The sequence below is a fragment of the Podarcis pityusensis genome (genome assembly GCF_964106645.2).
Source record: "Podarcis pityusensis genome assembly, chromosome: 8".
In the NCBI taxonomy this organism is placed as follows: Eukaryota; Metazoa; Chordata; class Lepidosauria; order Squamata; family Lacertidae; genus Podarcis; species Podarcis pityusensis.
The window spans coordinates 62,115,212-62,135,395 of record NC_138033.1 but is presented as its reverse complement, the minus strand read 5'-3'; the positions used below and the strand labels follow the sequence as shown (position 1 = coordinate 62,135,395).

The following is a 20,184-nucleotide window of genomic DNA, read 5'->3' as shown; positions in this document are numbered from 1 at the left end:
TCTGGTCTAAAATATATCTAATTGGTGGAATATAAATGTAATATAATGTAAAATGTAAAATGTAATATAAATGTAAAGGGACGCGGGTGGCGCTGTGGGTAAAACCTCAGTGCCTAGGACTTGCCGATCGTATGGTCGGCGGTTCGAATCCCCGTGGCGGGGTGAGCTCCCGTCTTTCGGTCCCAGCTCCTGCCCACCTAGCAGTTCGAAAGCACCCCTAAGTGCAAGTAGATAAATAGGTACCGCTTCATAGGGGGAAGGTAAACGGCGTTTCCGTGTGCTGCGCTGGTGCTGGCTCGCCAGAGCAGCTTCGTCACGCTGGCCACGTGACCCGGAAGTGTCTGCGGACAGCGTGGCTCCCGGCCTCTTAAGTGGGATGAGCGCACAACCCTAGAGTCGGACACGACTGGCCCGTATGGACAGGGGTACCTTTACCTTTAAATGTAATAAATCAGTATTTTTAAATGCATAAATAACAGGTGTAGTTCCATGAGAAGGGGTTGGGGATCACAAAGAATATTTTCCCCTCTCACAACATCTTGCCAAACTACAGTTCCCATTGTAGCAGGAACCCCCCACCCCAATCATTCAGTTTGTACAAACTTCACACACTCACACACTACATATGCCACACTTCTGTTATAAATTCATAGAAAAATCAACCATACATCGGATTTGCACTGTTCCATTTTTATTTTACTCCATATGACAAGGACTATCAAAGGGGGGTGGCTTGGTTCTGGTCAGCCATAATCCCTTCACCATCCCAGCACATCCACAGGAGCCCTGCCCAGTTGCTATGCCAACCCTGATGGCCCTAGACAGAAGACCATCAAGATCACAAAGAACTTGCATATGGGAGTGGATTCAGCATGGACTGAAACAAAGGACAATGATCAGATCTTCCCTCTGGGGGCAGCAAACTGCGACTACCCTTTGTCTCCTGGAAGTGACTCATGGGGAGGGGGAAAGGAGGAACCAGCCAGGTGACAGGACACTCAGGTTACCACCACAACTCCTCCCTCAACCCCTCCTTTCTGTAATGTATGCATGATGTTTCTGGGGGTGGGCTTGACCTAGAGGATGGGAATTTCAAAAGTTTTTATAAGGTCTTGCACACCATCTTTCTGGGTCTTTCCTCTCTCTTGCAAGTGAGGGGAACACCCTGTTGCAACAGTTCAATAAAGGCCAAGCCTACAGGCTGCTGTTTTGCTCCAAGTTATCCTGGTTGGTGTCTTTATTTTGTCCAAGGGAGCCCTCGGATTTTTTCGGTAACAGTTTGGCGACCACGAAGGGACACTTGGTTCTCCTGCGAAGGTGAGGAGGGAGATAGAGGGGATCGGGCACCACTGGGCAACCTTAGCCCAGGAATCCTTCTTCCTCTCCCTGCCTCCTCTTTGCGGGCGGTAATCAATCGTCACCAAAAGCCCAGCCAGGGGGAACAAAGGCAAGGTCAAGCCGGCTAAAGAGAAAGGATCCCGGGATCCACGGGGGACATCTACGAACGTGAGTATGGTTTAAAATTAATACATTGGGAGGGGGGTGGAAAGCAACGTCCCCACGACAGCTGGGCCTTTTCTTCCTTCTATCTCTGACGTTACCCCTCGGAGTCGACCAGGAACGTCCTAAACTTTCTCCTTCCCTCCCCCGATTTCCCTCTCGGAGCTGGACTGGGGAAATTGTGGAACTTTTGTTGTTTTCCGACGTTACCTCTCAGAGTCGACCAGGAACGTCCTAAACTCTCTCCTTTTCTCCCCCGTTTTCCCTTTCGGAGTGTGGCCGGGGAAAGCGCGGTACTTTGTTATTTCTCTGACGTCTTCCCTCGGAGTCGTCCGGAGGCGTCCCTACAGTTCCCCCCCACGGTTTCCCCGGTCCAACTCCGAAGGGGTGGTGGGGAGTTGTGACAATTAACCCTGGTATAGAAGCAGCAGGATCTGGAGGTGCTGGTATTCAGGATTTATTTTAGGGGGGGGGGCAATACTGAGCTACCTGTGACGTGATTGGTCAGTTAAGTATTTTTAATCATTTACTTGAAATTGGGGGTGGGGGGCAACTGCCTGCCCTGCTACCCTATGACTATGCCCATAGAGCAAGTTTGTGGGTGGCCAAATTTTGCTCAAAATGTGCCACTCCTGGGCCCCTAAACTTCTTGCAGTGCTGGGGAAACAGTTTCAAGATGGTGCTGCTGGGAAGATTTCCTAACTAGGTGCTGACACCATCGAGATTTGTGTTGTTTAATAGTAACTTCATGTGGCCTGTGCAAGTTAAATGGGAACGCAGAAAGCTGCAAGCACACTGTAAACTGTGTGGACAAGCCAAGTGCACTAGGAGAAAGGCAGGGAACAAATGTTGCTAAGTAAGCATGAATAACATTCTTTTTGAGGTTTTCTAATTCCCCCTCCTTCTTCCCAAGCCTCTTCACATCCAGCTGTCTCTCCAGCACCCTCACAGGAGGCAATTTGCAACATGTCACACAGAGAAAGAGAGAGAGAGAGAGAGCTCGCAACCCCTTTGCAAATGGAGTGTGTGCTGCAGCCATGCTTTGCTTAGGAGGCAGAGGTGTCAAAGCGAGAGGGGGGAGGAAAAGCAAAAGAGAGATAAGAGGGAAATTGAAAATCACTGGCAATTTGCAACTGGGGGGATAGGCAGTAGCTGGGGCTGTGCATCCATCTTCATAAGGAGTTCTCAGGATTAATGCAGGAAAGCATCAGTCACCCACACTAGGCCAGACTCTGAGCTTTATTAGCAGGAAGAAAAAGCCTGGTAGGGGTTAGTGGGGATGGGGGACAGTCCCCCCCCCCCCCTTAACAGCAAAGGATGTGAATTTAGGCCCAGGTTATGAATCCGGCTGTGAACACACACCATACCTTTAGAGCACATTTAAAGCCCACAACGTCCCCAAAGAATCTTGGCTGTGGTAGCTTCCCCCTCACAGAGCTACAGTTCCCAGCCCCCCTGACAAACTAAAGTTCCCAGGATTCTTTGAGGGAGGTCATTCGCTTTACACCGGAGTTGTCTTCCAATAGAGGACTGCTTTAAGTACTGCTAGTATATGGATACTGTGTGAAAAGATGCTGATCAAAATGTACATCATAATAATAATAATAAATTTTATTTATATCCCGCCCTCCCCAGCCGAAGCCGGGCTCAGGGCGGCTAACAACAATAAACCAGTACAAAAGTACAGCACAAACAACACTCTAAAATCATTCATTATGAAATTAATTCAAATCAAGCCACTGGCAACCATTGGGCCAGAGCTCCGCGAAGATTGCCGAGGGAGGGAGTCAGGCTGTGCCCTGGCCAAAGGCCTGATGGAACAGCTCTGTCTTGCAGGCCCTGTGGAAAGATGTCAAGTCCCGCAGGGCCCTAGTCTCTTGTGACAGAGTGTTCCACCAGATCGGAGCCACAGCCGAAAAAGCCCTGGCTCTAGTTGAGGCCAGCCTAACATCTCTGTGGCCTGGGACCTTCAAGATGTTTTTATTTGAAGACCGTAAGTTTCTCCCTGGGGCATACCAGGAGAGGCGGTCCCATAGGTACGAGGGTCCTAGGCCGTATAGGGCTTTAAAGGTTAAAACCAGCACCTTAAACCTGATCCTGTACTCCACCGGGAGCCAGTGTGGCTGGTATAGCACTGGGTGAATGTGCTCTCGCAGCGAGGACCCCGTAAGGAGTCTCGCCGTGGCATTCTGCACCCGCTGGAGTTTCTGGGTCAGTCTCAAGGGCAGCCCCACGTAGAGAGAGTTACAATAATCCAGTCTGGAGGTGACCGTCACGTGGATCACAGTGGCTAGGTCAGGGCGAGAGAGGTAAGGAGCCAACTGCTTAGCTTGGCGGAGATGGAAAAATGCCGCCTTTGTTATAGCTGCAACCTGCGCCTCCATGGAAAGGGAGGTGTCGAAGATTACACCCAAACTCTTAACGGACGGTGCTGGCACTAATTGCGCCCCCACAAGAGATGGGAGTTGCCCCCACAATCCCATATCATCCCGTCCCAGCCACAGGACCTCTGTCTTCGAAGGATTTAGCTTCAACCGGCTCCCACGTAACCATCCAGCCACAGCTTCCAAACATCTGGTCAGTGTGTCTGGGGCTGAGTCAGGATGGCCATCCATCAACAGATAGAGTTGGGTGTCATCGGCATACTGATGGCAACCCAGCCCAAAACTCCGGACAAGCTGGGCGAGGGGGTGCATAAAGATGTTGAAAAGCATCGGGGAGAGTATCGCACCCTGAGGTACTCCACACACCAAGGAGTGGCGCGATGACAATTCCCCCCCAAGCGCCACCCTCTGTCCCCGACCAGAGAGAAATGAGCGCAGCCATTGAAGGATATCATGTATATTATTAGATCAGACCTTTGTGGTTTCCAAGGGACTCCTTTTTGGAAAGCGCTAGGCAAGATTTAAAAGCCTGATCTCAGAATTAAAAAGTGGGATGTGGGGGCGAGAAGCATTGCTAAAGAAAGGATCTTTTTTAAAAGCATTTCCTTTGATTTCTTTTTATACTTTATGGAGCCAGAGCTCAGACAGCACATGCAAGCAAGCAATTAAACAGGGATTTGAGCCTGTAGCTTAATATACCTGCTTACAACTCAGCATGTACAGCCACTTTGCTAGCTGGGGGATGGGGATGGGTGCCCATGACACAGCAAGGAGCCTTATTGCAACTCAGGCTCTTGGTCCATCTTTCCCACTCTCACCTGGAGATGCCAGGAATTGAACTCAGGAACTTCATAATGCAAAGTGCATGGCTTACTACCAACTTTTAAGCCAGGCCCTGTTGCTGCCCCTTTAACCCACAGTTTGATCTGCAGAAGTTAGCAGGTGATCCCATTTAGCTCCAGGCTCTGCTGATTTCTAAGGATCAAACTGCTTTTTTAAAAATTGAATTTACTTAATAACATAACATTAGTATGTATGGTCTTTGGAGGGAAAAAGATTACAAAACAAGGACAATTCAATTCTATACAATACTATTCACCATGCATTCATTACAAATATACTTAAGACTTCCCACCACCCCCTAATGCCTTTACTTTTTCTGTTTTCCTATTAAACATATAATTGTAACTTTAATTATACAATCTTATAGTTTCTTACTGCTTTTGAAACCTTTTACTTTATAATTCATACTGTATGTACAGAAATGATTCAAACGCTGTGATAGACACTGCACCACAGTTGTATTTCATCTAATAGTTCTTAAACATGTCCCATTTTTGGACAAAGCCCTGATTTACATTACCTCTCAGCCTATTCGTCATTTGAGCCATTTTGGCAAATTCTACCAGTTTGTTCTGCCACTCAGTTAGAATTCTCGCTGTCGCGGTTGCGTACAGAAAGATTTATTTCACATTTTTGGGTATTTCTCTCCCTACAATCCCAAGCTGGAAGGCCTCAGGTTGTTTTTTTTAAAAATGTTGTTCTTATCATTTTTTTCAGTTTGTCGTATATAATATTCCATAACTCTTTAATTTTGGGGCAGGTCCACCACATATGGATCAGACTGCTTTTAAAGAGACAGGTTTTTTCTCCCTGGTCAGTTGACCAAACCACCGACTTCCCCACTGGCTGCTGAAATGGCCACCTTCCTGTGGATGCTCCCACATAGGGGTAGGCAAGCAACTCTCCAAAAAAGAGTCATTTTCTAAGAACATAAGAAGATGCCCTGTAGATGCCAAAGGGGACCCATCTAGTTCCAACAGTGGTCTCACAGTGGTCCAATCAGAGGCCGCCAAAGGGAACCCACAAGCACAAAAGCATTCTCTCCGCCTGTTGCTTCCATCAACTGTTACTCGGAAGCAATGCTGTCTCTGGCTGTGGAAACAGAGCTGCTTCTGCGTTGGCGATCACTCGTAGCCGAGTAAGATTGTCTTCCATAAACATGGTTTTAACAGTGAGTCCATAAGTGACTGTGGAGGCCAATTCTGGATCCACACATCCTCCCACAGTGGGGACATAGGTTTCCAGGTGGAAGTTGATCGTGGTGAGGGATTGCCAAGCGTGCCTTTCTCTTTGCATGTTTCTCCCTTTCATCCTGAGTATGAGGGTCTTCAAAGCCCATGACACCTTTGGTAAAGGCTGTTCTCCAACTGGAGCGCTCGCAGGCCAGTGTTTCCCAGTTGTCTGTGTTTAAAGGTAAAGATAAAGGGACCCCTGACCGTTAGGTCCAGTCACAGATGACCCTAGGGTTGTGGCGCTCATCTCGCTTTACTGGCTGAGGGAGCTGGCGTACAGCTTTCAGGTCATGTGGCCAGCATGACTAAGCCACTTCTGGTGGACCAGAGCAGCGCACGGAAACACTGTTTACCTTCCCGCCACAGCTGTACCTATTTATCTACTTTTGACATGCTTTTGAACTGCTAGGTTGGCAGGGGCTGGAACTGAGCAACGGGAGCTCACCCTGTCGCGGGGATTCAAACCGCTGACCTTCTGATAGGCAAGCCCAAGAGGCTCAGTGGTTTAGACCACAGTGCCACCCGTGTCCCACGTCTGTGTTTACATTTTTTTAGATTTGCCTTGAGAGAGTCTTTAAACCTCTTTTGTTGACCACAAGCATTATGCTTTCCATTTTTAAGTTCAGAATAGTTGCTTTAGTAGTTGCTTTTGGAAACAGAGCATAGCTGTCATGGCTGGTGTGTGATGAGAGAGGGAGAAAAGTGCCCCTATTCACTTTTTGTGGGTGTGATATTGATTGTGGAACTCTCCCTGTTGTCCTGAGAAACATCCTGTGGGAAACCTTTCTCCAGATGGCAGGCCAGATCCTGAGGTCACTCAGCCCCCATTTCAACCAGGTGACGAGTCTTCTCTTTGCAGTAAAGGGTCTGAAAGCAGAGCACCTGGGCAAGGGAAGAGGGCTTGGCAGGGTCTGCCAATCAGCTGATGGAGCCTCATCTTTACCTGGTGCCAGGTGTAGGGCAGGAGGGGAATGGCTTGAGGAAAACAGCCTCAGGGGCCAAATGACTACCCCATCGTGCAAACGTTGTAGACATATGCAGCCCCATCCACCTTGATTCCCAGTGCCAGGAATCCAGTGCAGCCAGGCACTGAGCCACCCTGCCCAGCTGCTGCTTTAAACCTCTCACCACTACTTATTGCCATGGGGACGAGGAAGAATTAGTTTCTGAACAGCAGCATTATCGCCCTGTCAGTATGGAGAGAGAAAGCTGGGAGAGTTTGGTTGGCAGATGGGGAGGACGAATGGGGTGAGGCACTAAAAGGAGGAAAGGCTGATGGACTGAAGGAGCTCAGCGATCTTAGGCTGGGTCTGTGAGGAACCCCAGACATTCAGGGTAGAGACAATATTGAGCTAGATAGACCGATGGACTGACTCAGCATAAAACATCTCCCTGTGTTCCTGAGTGAGGACACGTTCCAGCCAGGCAAAAACTCTCAAGGAAGGTGTGAAGGGGTGGGGCCAGGGGAGTGTCTGAAGGGCCAAACAGAAAAGCATCGAGGGCCACATTTGATCCTTGGTCGTTAGGTTCCCTGCTTTAGTGGTGCAAGATATATTCCAAATTAAATTGCAAACAACCACAACAATATTGTTTGAGAGTAACTTGTTATGAACATAAGTTCCTTCTAGCATGGGAGAGGTGATCTGAGGCTAGCTTTGCTAGATCCGTTTACAGATAACCATAATAATTCATTGTTTAAGGACCTACTGATCTTTTTCATGTCTGCAGCTAGATAAATAACAACACAGTATTGGAAAACAGCTTCTAACTGAATGCCACAGAGACCTGGTGGGAGAGGCTATGGAATGCAGCCCTTAAAGAGAAATTCATTAAGCATCTCAGAGCACTTGGGAACTAAAAAAATGATTTTGAAACTGTATGGCCCATATTTATTCAGAACACCAGAAAGGACAATGTGGCCTTCTCACCACCAGCTACCCCCAGCTCACTCTGGGACAACTGTTAAGACAGAAACTTAACCAATGTAATAAACTCTAACTCTAAACTATTTACAAACTTGCTTCATGTTTGACTGCAGTATTTACATTGTATGTCCATGGAATGTTTCGTGCAGGGGGCGTTATATGGGGATTGTTAATTTTGTGTATTTTCAGAAACTGAAAAACAAAGTTAATAATAAGTTTTGAAAAGTCATGTGTTATCTGAAAGGCTGGCAGGTGGAGTTCAATTTAAATAATGCATATTTTTTTTAAGAGTGTAGGAGATTTTGCATCTGACACTTCACTGGTTCTACCACGAGGTGTCACTATGATGCCATGTATTAATTCTGCCAAGCTGCCTCTATAGCTGCAGGGCTATAAAAGGAATTATCAGGCTTGTTTTCCCCCCTTGTGGAAGCAAGTGGGACTGAGCACCTTGCTAAATAGAAAAGTTGGGGAGTGAACTGGACTGTGTTCCAGGGAGCTGGGAAACCACAGCCAGACCTCCCTATAAAAATTTTACACATCACTTGGGAAGACAGGCAAACTAATGCCAGTGTACTGGAAGAAGCAAAGATCACCAGTGTTGAAGCAATTATTTTTCAACATCAACTTTGTTGGACTGGTCATGTTGTGCGGATGCCTGATTGTCGTCTTCCAAAGTGACTACTCTATTCCGAACTTAAAAATGGAAAGCATAATGCTGGTGGTCAACAAAAGAGGTTTAAAGACTGTCTCAAGGCAAATCTTTAAAAATGTAGTATAAACACCGACAGCTGGGAAACACTAGCCTGCAAGCGCTCCAATTGGATAACAGTCTCTTCCAGCTCAAACTCAGGATGAAAGGGAGAGACACACTAAGAGGAAAATACGCTTGGCAAACCCTCACCGTGATCAACTCCCACCCAGAAATCTATGTCCCCACTGTGGAAGGATGTGTGGATCCAGAATTGGCTTCCACAGTCACTGTTAAGACCGTGTTCATGGAAGACAATCTTACTCTGCTAAGAGTGATCTCCAAAGAAGAAGATTCAAGCAGAAGACATTCCAGAGGGCAGAGGTCTCACAACACTAAAAGCCCAATACCTGCACTGTGTGGAAGGAACCTCCTGATGAGAGGTGCCCGCAGAAGGCCCTCATCTGTGGAGTGTGGTATATAACTGGATATATAACAGGTGAGGCGATATTTCAGGTTCCCCAGCCCCAAGCTGTATAGGGCTTTATGCACTAAAACCAGCACCTTAAACTTAGCCCAGTAGCTAACTGGCAGCCAGTGTCAATTATGCTGAAGGGCAGTTAAGAAATCCAAACAGTTATAATAATTCCCCTGGGGAAATGGCAAGCCGTGAAACAGGGCTGGGGATCTCCCAGTCCTCAGATGTTGCTGGACTACAAATCCCATCAGCCCTGAGCATTGGGTGCACTGGCTGAGGCTGATGGGAGCTGGAGTTCAAGAACTTCTGGCAGGCAACATAGAAGCCCAAGTTGGGCAGTTCAAACATGGCACAGCAGCAAAGCAAACTGCCGAGGGGGAAATAATCCACTATCCAATGTCCCCTCTAGGAGCCACAGGTCCACACAGTCATGCAGCAGAGTTGCAGTTTGTCCGAGTGGGATGGGGGAGCCAGGCCAGGATGCGTCACGTGGCTTGTGCCCCGCTACCCTGACCTTGGCGGTTTCCAGAGATCTTTCGGTTTGAAGCGAGATTCGCCAGCAGGCCTTCTTCAGATTTATGGGCCGTGTGTTACATTATCCTTCGCCTTCATTTGAAAACAAACAGCAACACAGAAACATGAGAAAATAAGATGTAGGAGAAGGCTGCAAAAGAGGAGGGTGGGGGAAAACAAGGGACTAAGAATGTGTTTGTCTTTTGTAACAGTTTGAGTAGAGGATCACAGAACTGTAGGGCTGGAAGGGATACTCAAGGGTCATCAAGTCCCACCCATTGCAATATTATTATTATTATTATTATTATTATTATTATTATTATTATTCTGCCCTACACCCACAAGTGGAGGAGACTCTTGAGAGTCCCATGGACTGCAAGAAGATCAAACCTATCCATTCTTAAGGAAATCATCCTTGAGTGCTCACTGGAAGGACAGATCCTGAAGCTGAGGCTCCAATACTTTGGCCATCTCATGAGAAGAGAAGACTCCCTGGAAAAGACCCTGATGTTGGGAAAGATTGAGAGCACAAGAAGGGGACAACAGACGACAAGATGGTTGGACAGTGTTCTTGAGGATATCAGCATGAGTTTGACCAAACTGCGGGAGGCAGTGGAAGACAGGAGTGCCTGGCGTGCTCTGGTCCATGGGGTCACGAAGAGTCGGACACGACTAAACGACTAAACGACAACAAAATACCCGCAGGTCTCAGAGTGATTTGCAACATAAAATCACCACAGCTAAATGTAGGAATAGGAGAAGAGCTTCAGATCAGGGGTGCAGAAGGGGATCAGGAAAGGCTGAAGCCATTGGCTATATTTAGAAAATACATTTATTATTCTTATGTGTCACCCCAATCTCTAAGCAGCGAGAGACTCTTGCACTTACCCAGCATTCGCCTTCCTTGGAATGAGGGGCAGTGGAGACTGATGTCTTGAGGCTATTTGGTTTTATTTACACACATATATATGACCTGAGCCTAGGATGGAGGGGCTCACAGTACTAGCACCCAAACTGATCTTGCTTCCCCCATTAGAGTTCCAGGGGGTCCCCAAAGCTGTAGCACTGGATTCAGCACAGAGAGCAAATTCAGGCTCTCTGTCTCCTTCCAGCTCCCGGCCCAGACTCAGCCTCGACTAGCCCTGGCATGCAGAGGCTTGATCTAGGAATGGGAGAGAACCTGCCCTGGTCTCCCGGGGAGCTGCTGCCAGTCTGTGTAGGTAGTACGGACGTGGCCTGGATTGGAACAAAGGCAACTTCCTGCAACCCAGCAGAGTCCTTCCGATGTCCTTAGTCGCTGAGAAACAGCAAACGACAGGGGACTCGACTTAATAATTAAACAAGCAGGCCCCCAAAAGGCCGTTTATGTATGTATTATATGCATTTCTGTACATTTCAACGCGTGAAAGAAAGCCAGGCTCAAAAGAGCAACCACCAGCAGCCTTTTTGGGAAAGGAGCCCCTGGGCCAACCCCCTGCCCCCACCATTCTGTTCAGTTGCCATGGGGCTGTCCCCTCTCGGCAAAGAACTCTGGCTTTTTTGCTTACTAACATTTCGTCATTCAAGGGGAACACAGGCTGCCTGGACTTGGCTGCCCAGAGGAAGTCGTTGCTCTGGAGAGCTGACTTTGGAGAACAGCTGCTCTCTCTCTCTCTCTCTCTCTCTCTCTCTCTGCCTTCTGAATGCTGGCCTTTCCCCCTTCTTTTTTAAAAAAAATTAAATGATTTAAAATATTAACTGAGCATGTGGCCTTGCTAAAGGCAGGATGGAAGGCTGTTCAGCCCAATCCAAGCAGGCACCAAGCCCTAGAATCATAGAACTGTCAAGTTGGAAGGGACCCCAAGGGTCATCAAGTCCAGCCCCCTGCAATGCAGGAATCACAACTAAAGCATCTGTGGCAGATGCTTAAAAACCTCCAAGGAAGGTGGGTCCACCACCTTCCAAGCGAGCCCCTTCCACAGTCAAACAGCTCTCACCATCAGAAAGTTAGTCGAAATCTTATATCTTGCAACTTGAATCCATTTGTTAAGATACAGTTGTACATTTATCCACTCCGTGTTTACAGTATCTCCAGGCTTTGTTTTGCACATGGCACCTTAGTATGTTTGTTGCTTGAATGGTTACAAGTCTATATCCTAGTTATTATTCTAGTAAATTTTGTTTTATACTTATAAGCCAGTTTGTGGTGCTGTTGTTTTGTTGCATTCTTATTACTGTCACCACATTTGATACTTTGTGTATATACTTCCTACATTATTTAAACCACCCTTGGCCCAGGGCGCTAATCAAACAGAGAACTGTTCTCTACACTTGCCCACCCTGATGCAGTGATGCTGAATTTCGGAACTCCTTCCACACCTGCACTCTCTGCATGCAGATGTCAGGTCAAAATGCTTCCTTTTTTTGCCTGGGAATTCAGTAGTATTTAAATGTCTGCCACTTAAATGGTTTGGATGGCTTTAAAAAAGGATTTGATCCATTCACAAAGTGGCTACTAGCCATGATGGCTATGCTCTGCCTCCAGAGACAACAATGCTTCTGATGGAAAGCATAGGAAGGGGAGAGGGCGCTTGTGCTTGAGTCCTGCTTGCTGGTTCCTCATAGTCATCTAGTTGGCCACTGTGAGAACAGGATGCTGGACTAGATGAGCCATTGGCCTGATCCAGAGGCTCTTCTTATTTACGTTTGCTGCCTTTGGGATGTGCAGCTTAGAGAGGGGTTGGGGCAATGTGCTGTGAGGGGTGCAGGCATGTTAAGGGTGCCCAGTATCTGAGTATGGCTTGCTATTATGATGACGGTGATGATTATTATTATTTATATCCAGCCCATCTGGTCCTGCAGGAAAAGATTCCTATTCTACCATCCACCAGGATGCTCCATTCACCTGTCCTGTTCTTCTGCCATACACACACACACACACACACACACACACACACACCTGTCATGGACCAATCAGCCAGGATTATGTGGCCCCAGAGCATTCTCAGCCCTTATTGGTGGAAAGCATTGCTAAAGATAAAATAATCAAACATACAGAAGAATAAGCCCTGCTGAAACAGAGTCAGCACGGCTTCTGCAAAGGAAAGCCCTGCCTCACGAAACTATTAGAATTCTTGAAGAGTGTCAACAAGCATATAGATAGAGATGATTCTACTGACATGGTGTCCTTGAAGTTTTGAAACGTACCTCACCAAAGACTCCTGAGTAAGCTACGCAGTCAAGGAATAAGAGAAAAGGTCCTCTTGTGGATCAGGAATTGGTTAAGTGACAGGAAGCAAAGGTTAGGAATAAATGGAGAGTTCTCTGAATGGAGAGAAGTAGAAAGCAGAGTCGCCAAAGAATGCAGAATTCTTACATTCTTAAAGGTTTTTGAAGGGTTTTTCAAGATTTTTTTGTGTGTGTGTGTGTACTTCTGCAAACTTGCTAATATCTCCCACTTGGTTTTTGGGGGGGGCATTTTACCGCCTGAGCCATCACATGCAGACCTGCCCATCAAAAGTAGAGGGGAAAGTGGTTTCCACAATGAGATGTTGCTATTGTGAACGTTTCTGTTTAGAGGGGGGAGGGGGTACCATTCAGACACCCAAGAAAAACCATCATCTAGTGTTGAATCCCCCTGAAGTCTTTTTCCAAGGTACTCAAGACAATTTACAATCACACTCTCAGTACATAATCTCAGTAAAAAAATAAAGATAAAACAATTTTAAAAATAACCCAATAATCTAAAACAGATTTTAAAAAAACCACAAATCCAGTCAGCAACAGCATCAGCAATTAAATCCTAAACTATTTCTCAACTGTGGAAAAGCCAGCAGAAATAAATTAAACCTCTTCTTTAACACGACCCTGTTGCTAGTCCACATGAAAGCTTGTTTCAGGTTGCCTACCAACATTGCTTAGTAATCAAGCTAAACCCCTTAAGAGCTTATTTTTCTACAAATAATGGAGGAATTTACTGCTGGCAGAGGGGGGAGGGGGGCAGGGACAGGTTGCTTATTCAGGAAAGCAGCAGGCTAGGAGGGGAAGCTGACATTTCTCCCTTTCTTCTTGGCAAGTCGGTAGCAGCAGATACATTTATTTATTTTTTATCATTTCTTATACACCCTCCATTTAAAGCAAGCTGCTTCTCTCAAGGAATCCCGAGAACTGTAGTTCACCCCTCATCGCACCTTTAACCAACTACAATTCCCAGGGTTCTTTTTTTGGAGATGCTTCAAATGTAGGGGGCCTACTCAGCCAGAATTGGCTGTGGGGACAATATTTTTTCTCTCCACAAAGCCCTTCTCCCCATTGACAATCCTAACAAGACCATGTGCCAGCCCCCTGACCTTCCTCCTCCTCCTCCTTCTCCCTGGGGCTCCCTGTTCAGCTGCCTTTTGAAGCTCCCCCATTTCAGCTGGGAGGCAAGGGGTGGGCAGTTGCAATGGGGCAAGGAGGGGTGGGAAGGGTGGGGAGAGGAATAAATTGGATTCAGTTTACAGTCTTGCCTATCAGAACTAAACTTTGCAAAACCAGAAGCTAACCAAAAAAAGTCGTCTGCCCCATTCCAAGCCGCCTTTCCCCTTTGCTGGGCCCACTTTTTTGGAAGGCTTCCTGCAATGCCCACCCTCTGGTTTATTTCCTGAAAACTCCCGTGTGGAGAAAGTTGTCATCTGCGCGTGTGCATGGGACACATCTCAAGCGGACACACCTCCGCAAAGGGACGGCGCCCGGCGGATTTCAAGTTGGAGGGGAGCTGGTTGGAGGGGAAGCGCGTCAGACGGGGAGAATTTCTCAAGCGGCCACTGGATCTGCATGGATCGCGACTAACCTCGCGGGCAATCGGCTTCAAGTACCGGCAGCAGGCCGAGGAAGCGGCAGGGTGTCCACAGCCCAAGCGAGGCAGCCCCATTGCACTCAGTGGGCCTCGCCTCTGTAGGACCAGACATTCTGGGATGGGGCTGTGATTTTCACCCATGGCAGAAGAGTGCGCTCATCCCCCAGGATGTTAGCGCTAAAGGTTGCCAGGAGAAATTTGCTCTTTTGTGACAAAAATCCCTTGCAGCTAAGAGAGAGAGAGAGAGAGAGAGAGTGTGTCTCATGACACCTTAAAAGACTAATAAACGTGTCGTGGCAGAAGTGAATCAATCACGCAATCAATTAAGATCTAACGACCAGTGTTCAAAAAAGAAACTTTGCCCAGATATATTTTGGCCCCTGCTGAAAGCATTCGTGTTCAGACATGCCTACCCAGACACTTTGAAAGTAGATGTGAATTTCAACCTGTTTCAGCATTTTAACTTTTTGTATGTTTTAAACTATTGTTGTAAATCTTTATTTGATTTCATTGTTTATTCCTTTTGCAAAGCGTTTTTTGAGGGTTGGGGTTTTTTTTTTACACTCAAGCAGCGTATAAATTTTATGAAATAAATCAAAAGCATAAGTATCGAATAACACCAAACGAAACGAAACAAACAGAGAGACCCGTAGCAATAAAATGACTCGCGACAGTCTCCTGCTGCAGAACTCCAGGCACAGAAAGGAAAATGACAAGTATGTTGAGATTCGTCCCTGGAAGCAGCACAATGTTTAGCTCCCCACCCCCTCAAAAAAAAAGAGAGAGGGAGGGAGGGAGGGGAATAGCATCAAATTGTCCCCGTGATCGTCTAGGTAAATTTTTGCTAATAGGGTTCAAGAAAAAATTTTGGTATGGAGCAATGCAGAAGAACGTGAGTTGTCGAGTCAACCTCTCCTGATTTACAGGGACATTTTTAAACCCCCCCCCCGAACTGCAGACGCCCACCTAAGAAAAGGCTCTGCTCTGCGAGGTTTGGGGGCAGGTGCAGGGGAAGATCTAGGGCTGACGCGCTCTGCAAGTGAGCCGGTTATCTGAGGTTAAGGCCGAATCCGGACCGCGTCCAGCGTCTGCACCGCTTTGTGCGAAGGTTGCTCCGGCCAAGTCCCGTCCCGTCGGGACAAGGAGAACAGTATCTGAAGAAGTGTGCATGCACACGAAAGCTCATACCAATAACAAACTTAGTTGGTCTCTAAGATGCTACTGGAAGGATTTTTTTTATTTTGTATAGAATAAAAGAATGGTAGAGTTGGAAGGGACCCTGAGGATCATAAAGGTTCAGGGGGGTTTGAAGCAAGCGACAAAAGCGTGTCATTTGTTGGTCTTTTTTTGGTGCCACGAGAGAAGACGCGTGCGTGGGTTTTCCTCGGGGATTTCTCTCTCTAATGAAACAAAATCTCATTTTCCGACAGCTCCCAAGATCAGCTTGTGAGGGTTTTTATTTTGCTCCTCAAGGAGTGCGTGCCAGAGAGATTTGATCAATATGATTCTATGCCCCTTTCCATTCAAATGAATCCCAGTGCGGCTTACAAACGAGAACAGAAACATTAGAACATAATAGAACATCACAAATACACCAGGAGTCCTATAGAATTATTATTATTATTAATTTATTTGTACCCCACCAGTCTGAATGGATTGCCACAATCATCAGCCAAACAATTGCAATCTATAAAGCACTGTTAACAAAGCAACAACTGAAAAAAATAAGCCAAACATCCCGTTTAAAGCAATAGTGCATATTATTATGTGTTTAACCAATCAACGCAGCATAATCTATGCAACAATATTAACAAAATAGCAACCGAAAGAGAAATTGTCAAGTTCCCACACCGTTCTCCCGACTCATTATCTTCCACTCGATTTAGCTCATTAAAATCTACATCCCCCTAATGCCCGTGGCAGCAACTCCCTTCTGGAGGTTCCTGGGGCTGCAGGTGGGGCAGCAAAGGAGAAACCAAGCACACACCCTCCATGCCAAACAGAGTCCCTCTCCCCCCCCCGCCACACATAGAAAGTGACCCCCGCCAAGGGAAAAGCTCAACGGGCACGAGTCCAGTCCAACTTCCTCCAGCCCCAGGCCAGCAGGACCAATGGTTGGAGCTGAGGGGAGCCAGAGTCCCTAGGAGCCCTTTGCCTGGCTGATCCCGGGCTGGCGAGGGATGCCGAGGCCGGTGGAGGGAGGGGATCCAAGCGGAGCCGAGCGCCCCCCGCCCCACTTGCTTCGCCTGCCCCTGCTGCTCGTACAGCCCGCCCCCCCAAAAAGCGTCTCTGCACCCAGACGCGACTGCATGGTCCGCGTGTGCGTGTGAATGTATCTACACGCGTCTATCCTTTTCTCTCACTTTCTCACTGGACGCGCAGACTTGGAAATCGGAGGGGGTGGGTGGGTTACAAACACCACGACCTCCCCCGCCCCCCGCCATCCCCGGGCCGAGCCACCTCGGGCGCCCCGGGCTCCTCTCCTCGCACGGCGCATGCGCCTCCCTCCCGCCCTCCCGCTCCCCGTTGCCCCCTCCCCCGCAGCTGGGCGGCAGAGCAGAGCGGAGGGCTCCGGCGGCGGCGGGGGAGGCGAGGCGATGGCCGGGGAGAACCAGCAGCGGAGCCTCCGCAAGAGCATCGCGGCGCAGCAGCAGCAGCCGGCCCCTCCCGCCCGGCAGGAGCAGCCGCAACCCCCCGGGAAGACCCCCCAGCAGGGCGGCGGCGGAGGGAGCGGCAGCCGGGCGGAGGGCGCCGCCCCCCCGAGCAGCCCCGCCGGCGCCGCCGAGAAGGTCGCGCTCAAGAAGGAGATCGGGCTGGTCAGCGCCTGTGCCATCATCATAGGTCAGAATTGGGGTGGGGGGAGAGGGAGGGAGGGGGTCGCCTCCCGGGGAAGGGGGCGTCGGGCAGAAACTCCGAGGAAAGTCTGTGCGGGAGGGACGGGGGCTCCTCGAAACTCTGCCCCCCCCCCACCTTGAGATCTATCTTGGCTCAAAAAGTAGGGGTTTGGATGGGGGGGGGAGTCGGAGGATCGCGCCCTGCAAAGCAGGGATCGGGTGCTCTCCTGCCCTTCGCTTTCTCCTGCGTTGTTGGGTGGGAATGGGGACCGGATCCGAGCTTCCTGGAGTAACGTCGGTGGCAGTGCCAAGCTTCCGCGGATTCCGGACACCTGCTTCGCGGCAAACGCCGGTGGCACCTGTAGCCTACCAAAGGACTTTGTTGGTGGGCACGTGTGAATCGCTGCTTTGCCGTCCGTATGGATCGTGGGTTTTGTCCAGCTTGCCTTCCCAAAAGCTCAGGGGGCATCCTCGTTTCTGTTTCTCTGCCGCCCCCCATTCTGTCCTTACAACAGCCCTTTCTAGCTGGTTTGAGAGGGAGGGAGAAGACTTCAGGTTGAGTTTGGAAGAGTGAGCTTCCTCCTGATTTGAACCCATGTCTCCTTGGCCTTAATAAGTCAGACACTCTAACTACTATGCCACACTGCCTCTTTGGAGATCCGGTTTTGAAAGTGTCCAAGTGACAAAGTGCATTGTCCTGTGCACTTTTATCACCTGTGAGCAAGTGTGCCCTGCTAATGTGCATTACTGGTCCACCTACCTGCATTAAGAAGAAATCCCCCATCCCATCCCAAAAGCAAATGCCACGTTCAGTATATATCCGCTCCCCCCCCCTGCAAGCCCAGGTCCACAGCAGGGAAGAAAAGGGTTAAATCCTCCCTCATTGTGTGCCCTGATCCTATTAATTACCACACACCTCCAGCTATTTGCTTTTTTAAATATAAAAATAATCCTGAATTTCTGCATTCTCTTTAACCTGTGGTTTGGCCCTGAGGGATGCTGGCCGTCGTGGGAACTTTGGTGTCCCAGAGGAAGGAAAATCCAGCTGCTTTTGTTGAGATGCCAGACACCTCCCTCTACCAAATCCAAAAGACAGGACAGGACTTCAAGAAATACACCAGGATCCCAAACTGGCTTCTCTTCTAGTATGTGCATCAAAACAGATTTAAAAACAAAACACCACAGCTTATAATTTTAAATCTATTCAAATCCCTCCATTTTAATAGAATTCAATACTACTGGAGAAGTGGGCAGGGATGCTAACTTGGATAAAATATGGGGGGGGGCAGGTAAGTGTCCGAGTGACCTGCCCCACATAATCGATCACAAGATGCAGCACACACAAACCCCATTTGAATGACAATGCTTATCAACTTTGGGGGACGCCTGGCCCCCTCAAATATTATATTGTGGGAAGCAGAAGGGACCTTGGTTCCTAGTGGGGGCTTTTGAGGAACGGGACAAGGAAGAGAGAGGTCTATCCCCCCCCTTTCCTCCCTGGCCCTCCTCAATACTTCATCCACTAGGTGCTGGGATCCAAGAGAGACCCAGTCCAAAGGGCTCTGGGGTCACCATGCCAGGCTCTCTGGTGAGTCTTCTCAGCTAGCTGCAAGCTCAGGTCTGAAGCCAAACACCAGACATCGGAAGCAGCTTTGCCTTCAGCCCGGCTTCGGCTGGGGAGGGCAGGATATAAATAAAAAAATATTATCATTGTTAAGTCAGATTCCAGTACAGATTTTTCCCCTTGTGAATATCATTTTTATTTTAACAAAGTAATAATAATAAAAAATAAAAACGTGCACCCCAACCCCCGAGACCATTCCGTTGCAACTATCTAGCCTCCCAAAATTTCAACACCTCTTGCCAGGCATCCCCAAACTCGGCCCTCCAGATGTTTTGGGACTACAACTCCCATCATCCCTAGCTACCAGGACCAGTGGGAATTGTAGTCCCAAAACATCTGGAGGGCCAAGTTTGGGGATGCCTGCCTCTTGCGATGGTTTGACCCCTTTCTGTTTTAATGAGATTCCAGCACAGTATTGTCCACTCTGACTGGCAATGACTTTCCAGGGTCTCAGTCACGGGCTTTTCTCTTTCCCCATCACTGGCCAGGGACCTTCTTCCCGCTGAGCAAAGGATAAAAGGGTCTGGAAACCAAGCCTTATGAGGGACAGTTGAGGATGTTGGATAGATTTAGCCTGGAAAAGAAGAGGCAGAGAGAGGTTGGCATGATAGCCGTCTTCAAATATCCAAAGGGCTGTCACATGGAAGATGGAGCAAGCTAGTTTTCTGCTGCTCCAGAGGGTAGGACCATGAATGGATTCAAACGACAAGAAAGGAGATTGCGACAAAACCTTAAGGAGAACTTTCTGAAAGTAAGAGCTGTTTGACAGTGGAACGGACTCCTTCGTTGCAGGTTTTTGAATAGAGGTTGGGTGGGCCATCAGTCAGGGATGCATAAGTTGTGATTCCTGTATTTCAGGCTGTTGGACTAGATGATCCTCAGGGTCTCTTCCATCTCTACAATGCTATGATTCCATAATTCAACCATTGAGCTTGGTCCTTCCCACCTGTGGCCAAAGACTGGATGGGGATCAGTCTGTGTGGGTTTGTTTTCAACCCAGGAGCAGCTGCATCCAAGATGAAGCTGGTCTATTATGGGTCTATTATGGGTGGAGAAGGGAGGAAGCCCCCCACCCTCTGATCCCAAACTCCTTGCAATGGCCTCCTTGCAATGGTCTCCTGAACTTGCAACAAGGACAGTGTGGTGTAATGGAGAAGAGTCGTGCATTAGGAATGGGGAGACCCATGCTCAGAGCCCTGCTAGGCCACAAAGCTCACTGGGTGACATTGAGGGCGAGTCACACTCTCTCAGCCCAACCTGCCTCATAGGGCTCTTTCAGAGGAAACGAGGGGGAATAGGAAGCTGCCTTACACTGAGTCAAGACCGTTGATCCATCTAGTGCAG

The 20,184-nt window shown here is 48.4% G+C and overlaps 1 protein-coding gene across 1 annotated transcript in view; it reads left to right on the top strand.

The window, feature by feature from the left end:
* Nucleotides 1–16,944: 16,944 nt before the first annotated feature.
* The window catches only part of SLC7A10 (solute carrier family 7 member 10), a 46,775-nt gene continuing 43,535 nt past the window's right edge, over nucleotides 16,945–20,184 (top strand). Inside the window, 1 exon segment of the mRNA XM_081016668.1 lies at nucleotides 16,945–17,223. Within this exon segment, the coding sequence (XP_080872794.1) occupies nucleotides 16,980–17,223 (244 nt within the window). The 5' untranslated portion in view covers nucleotides 16,945–16,979.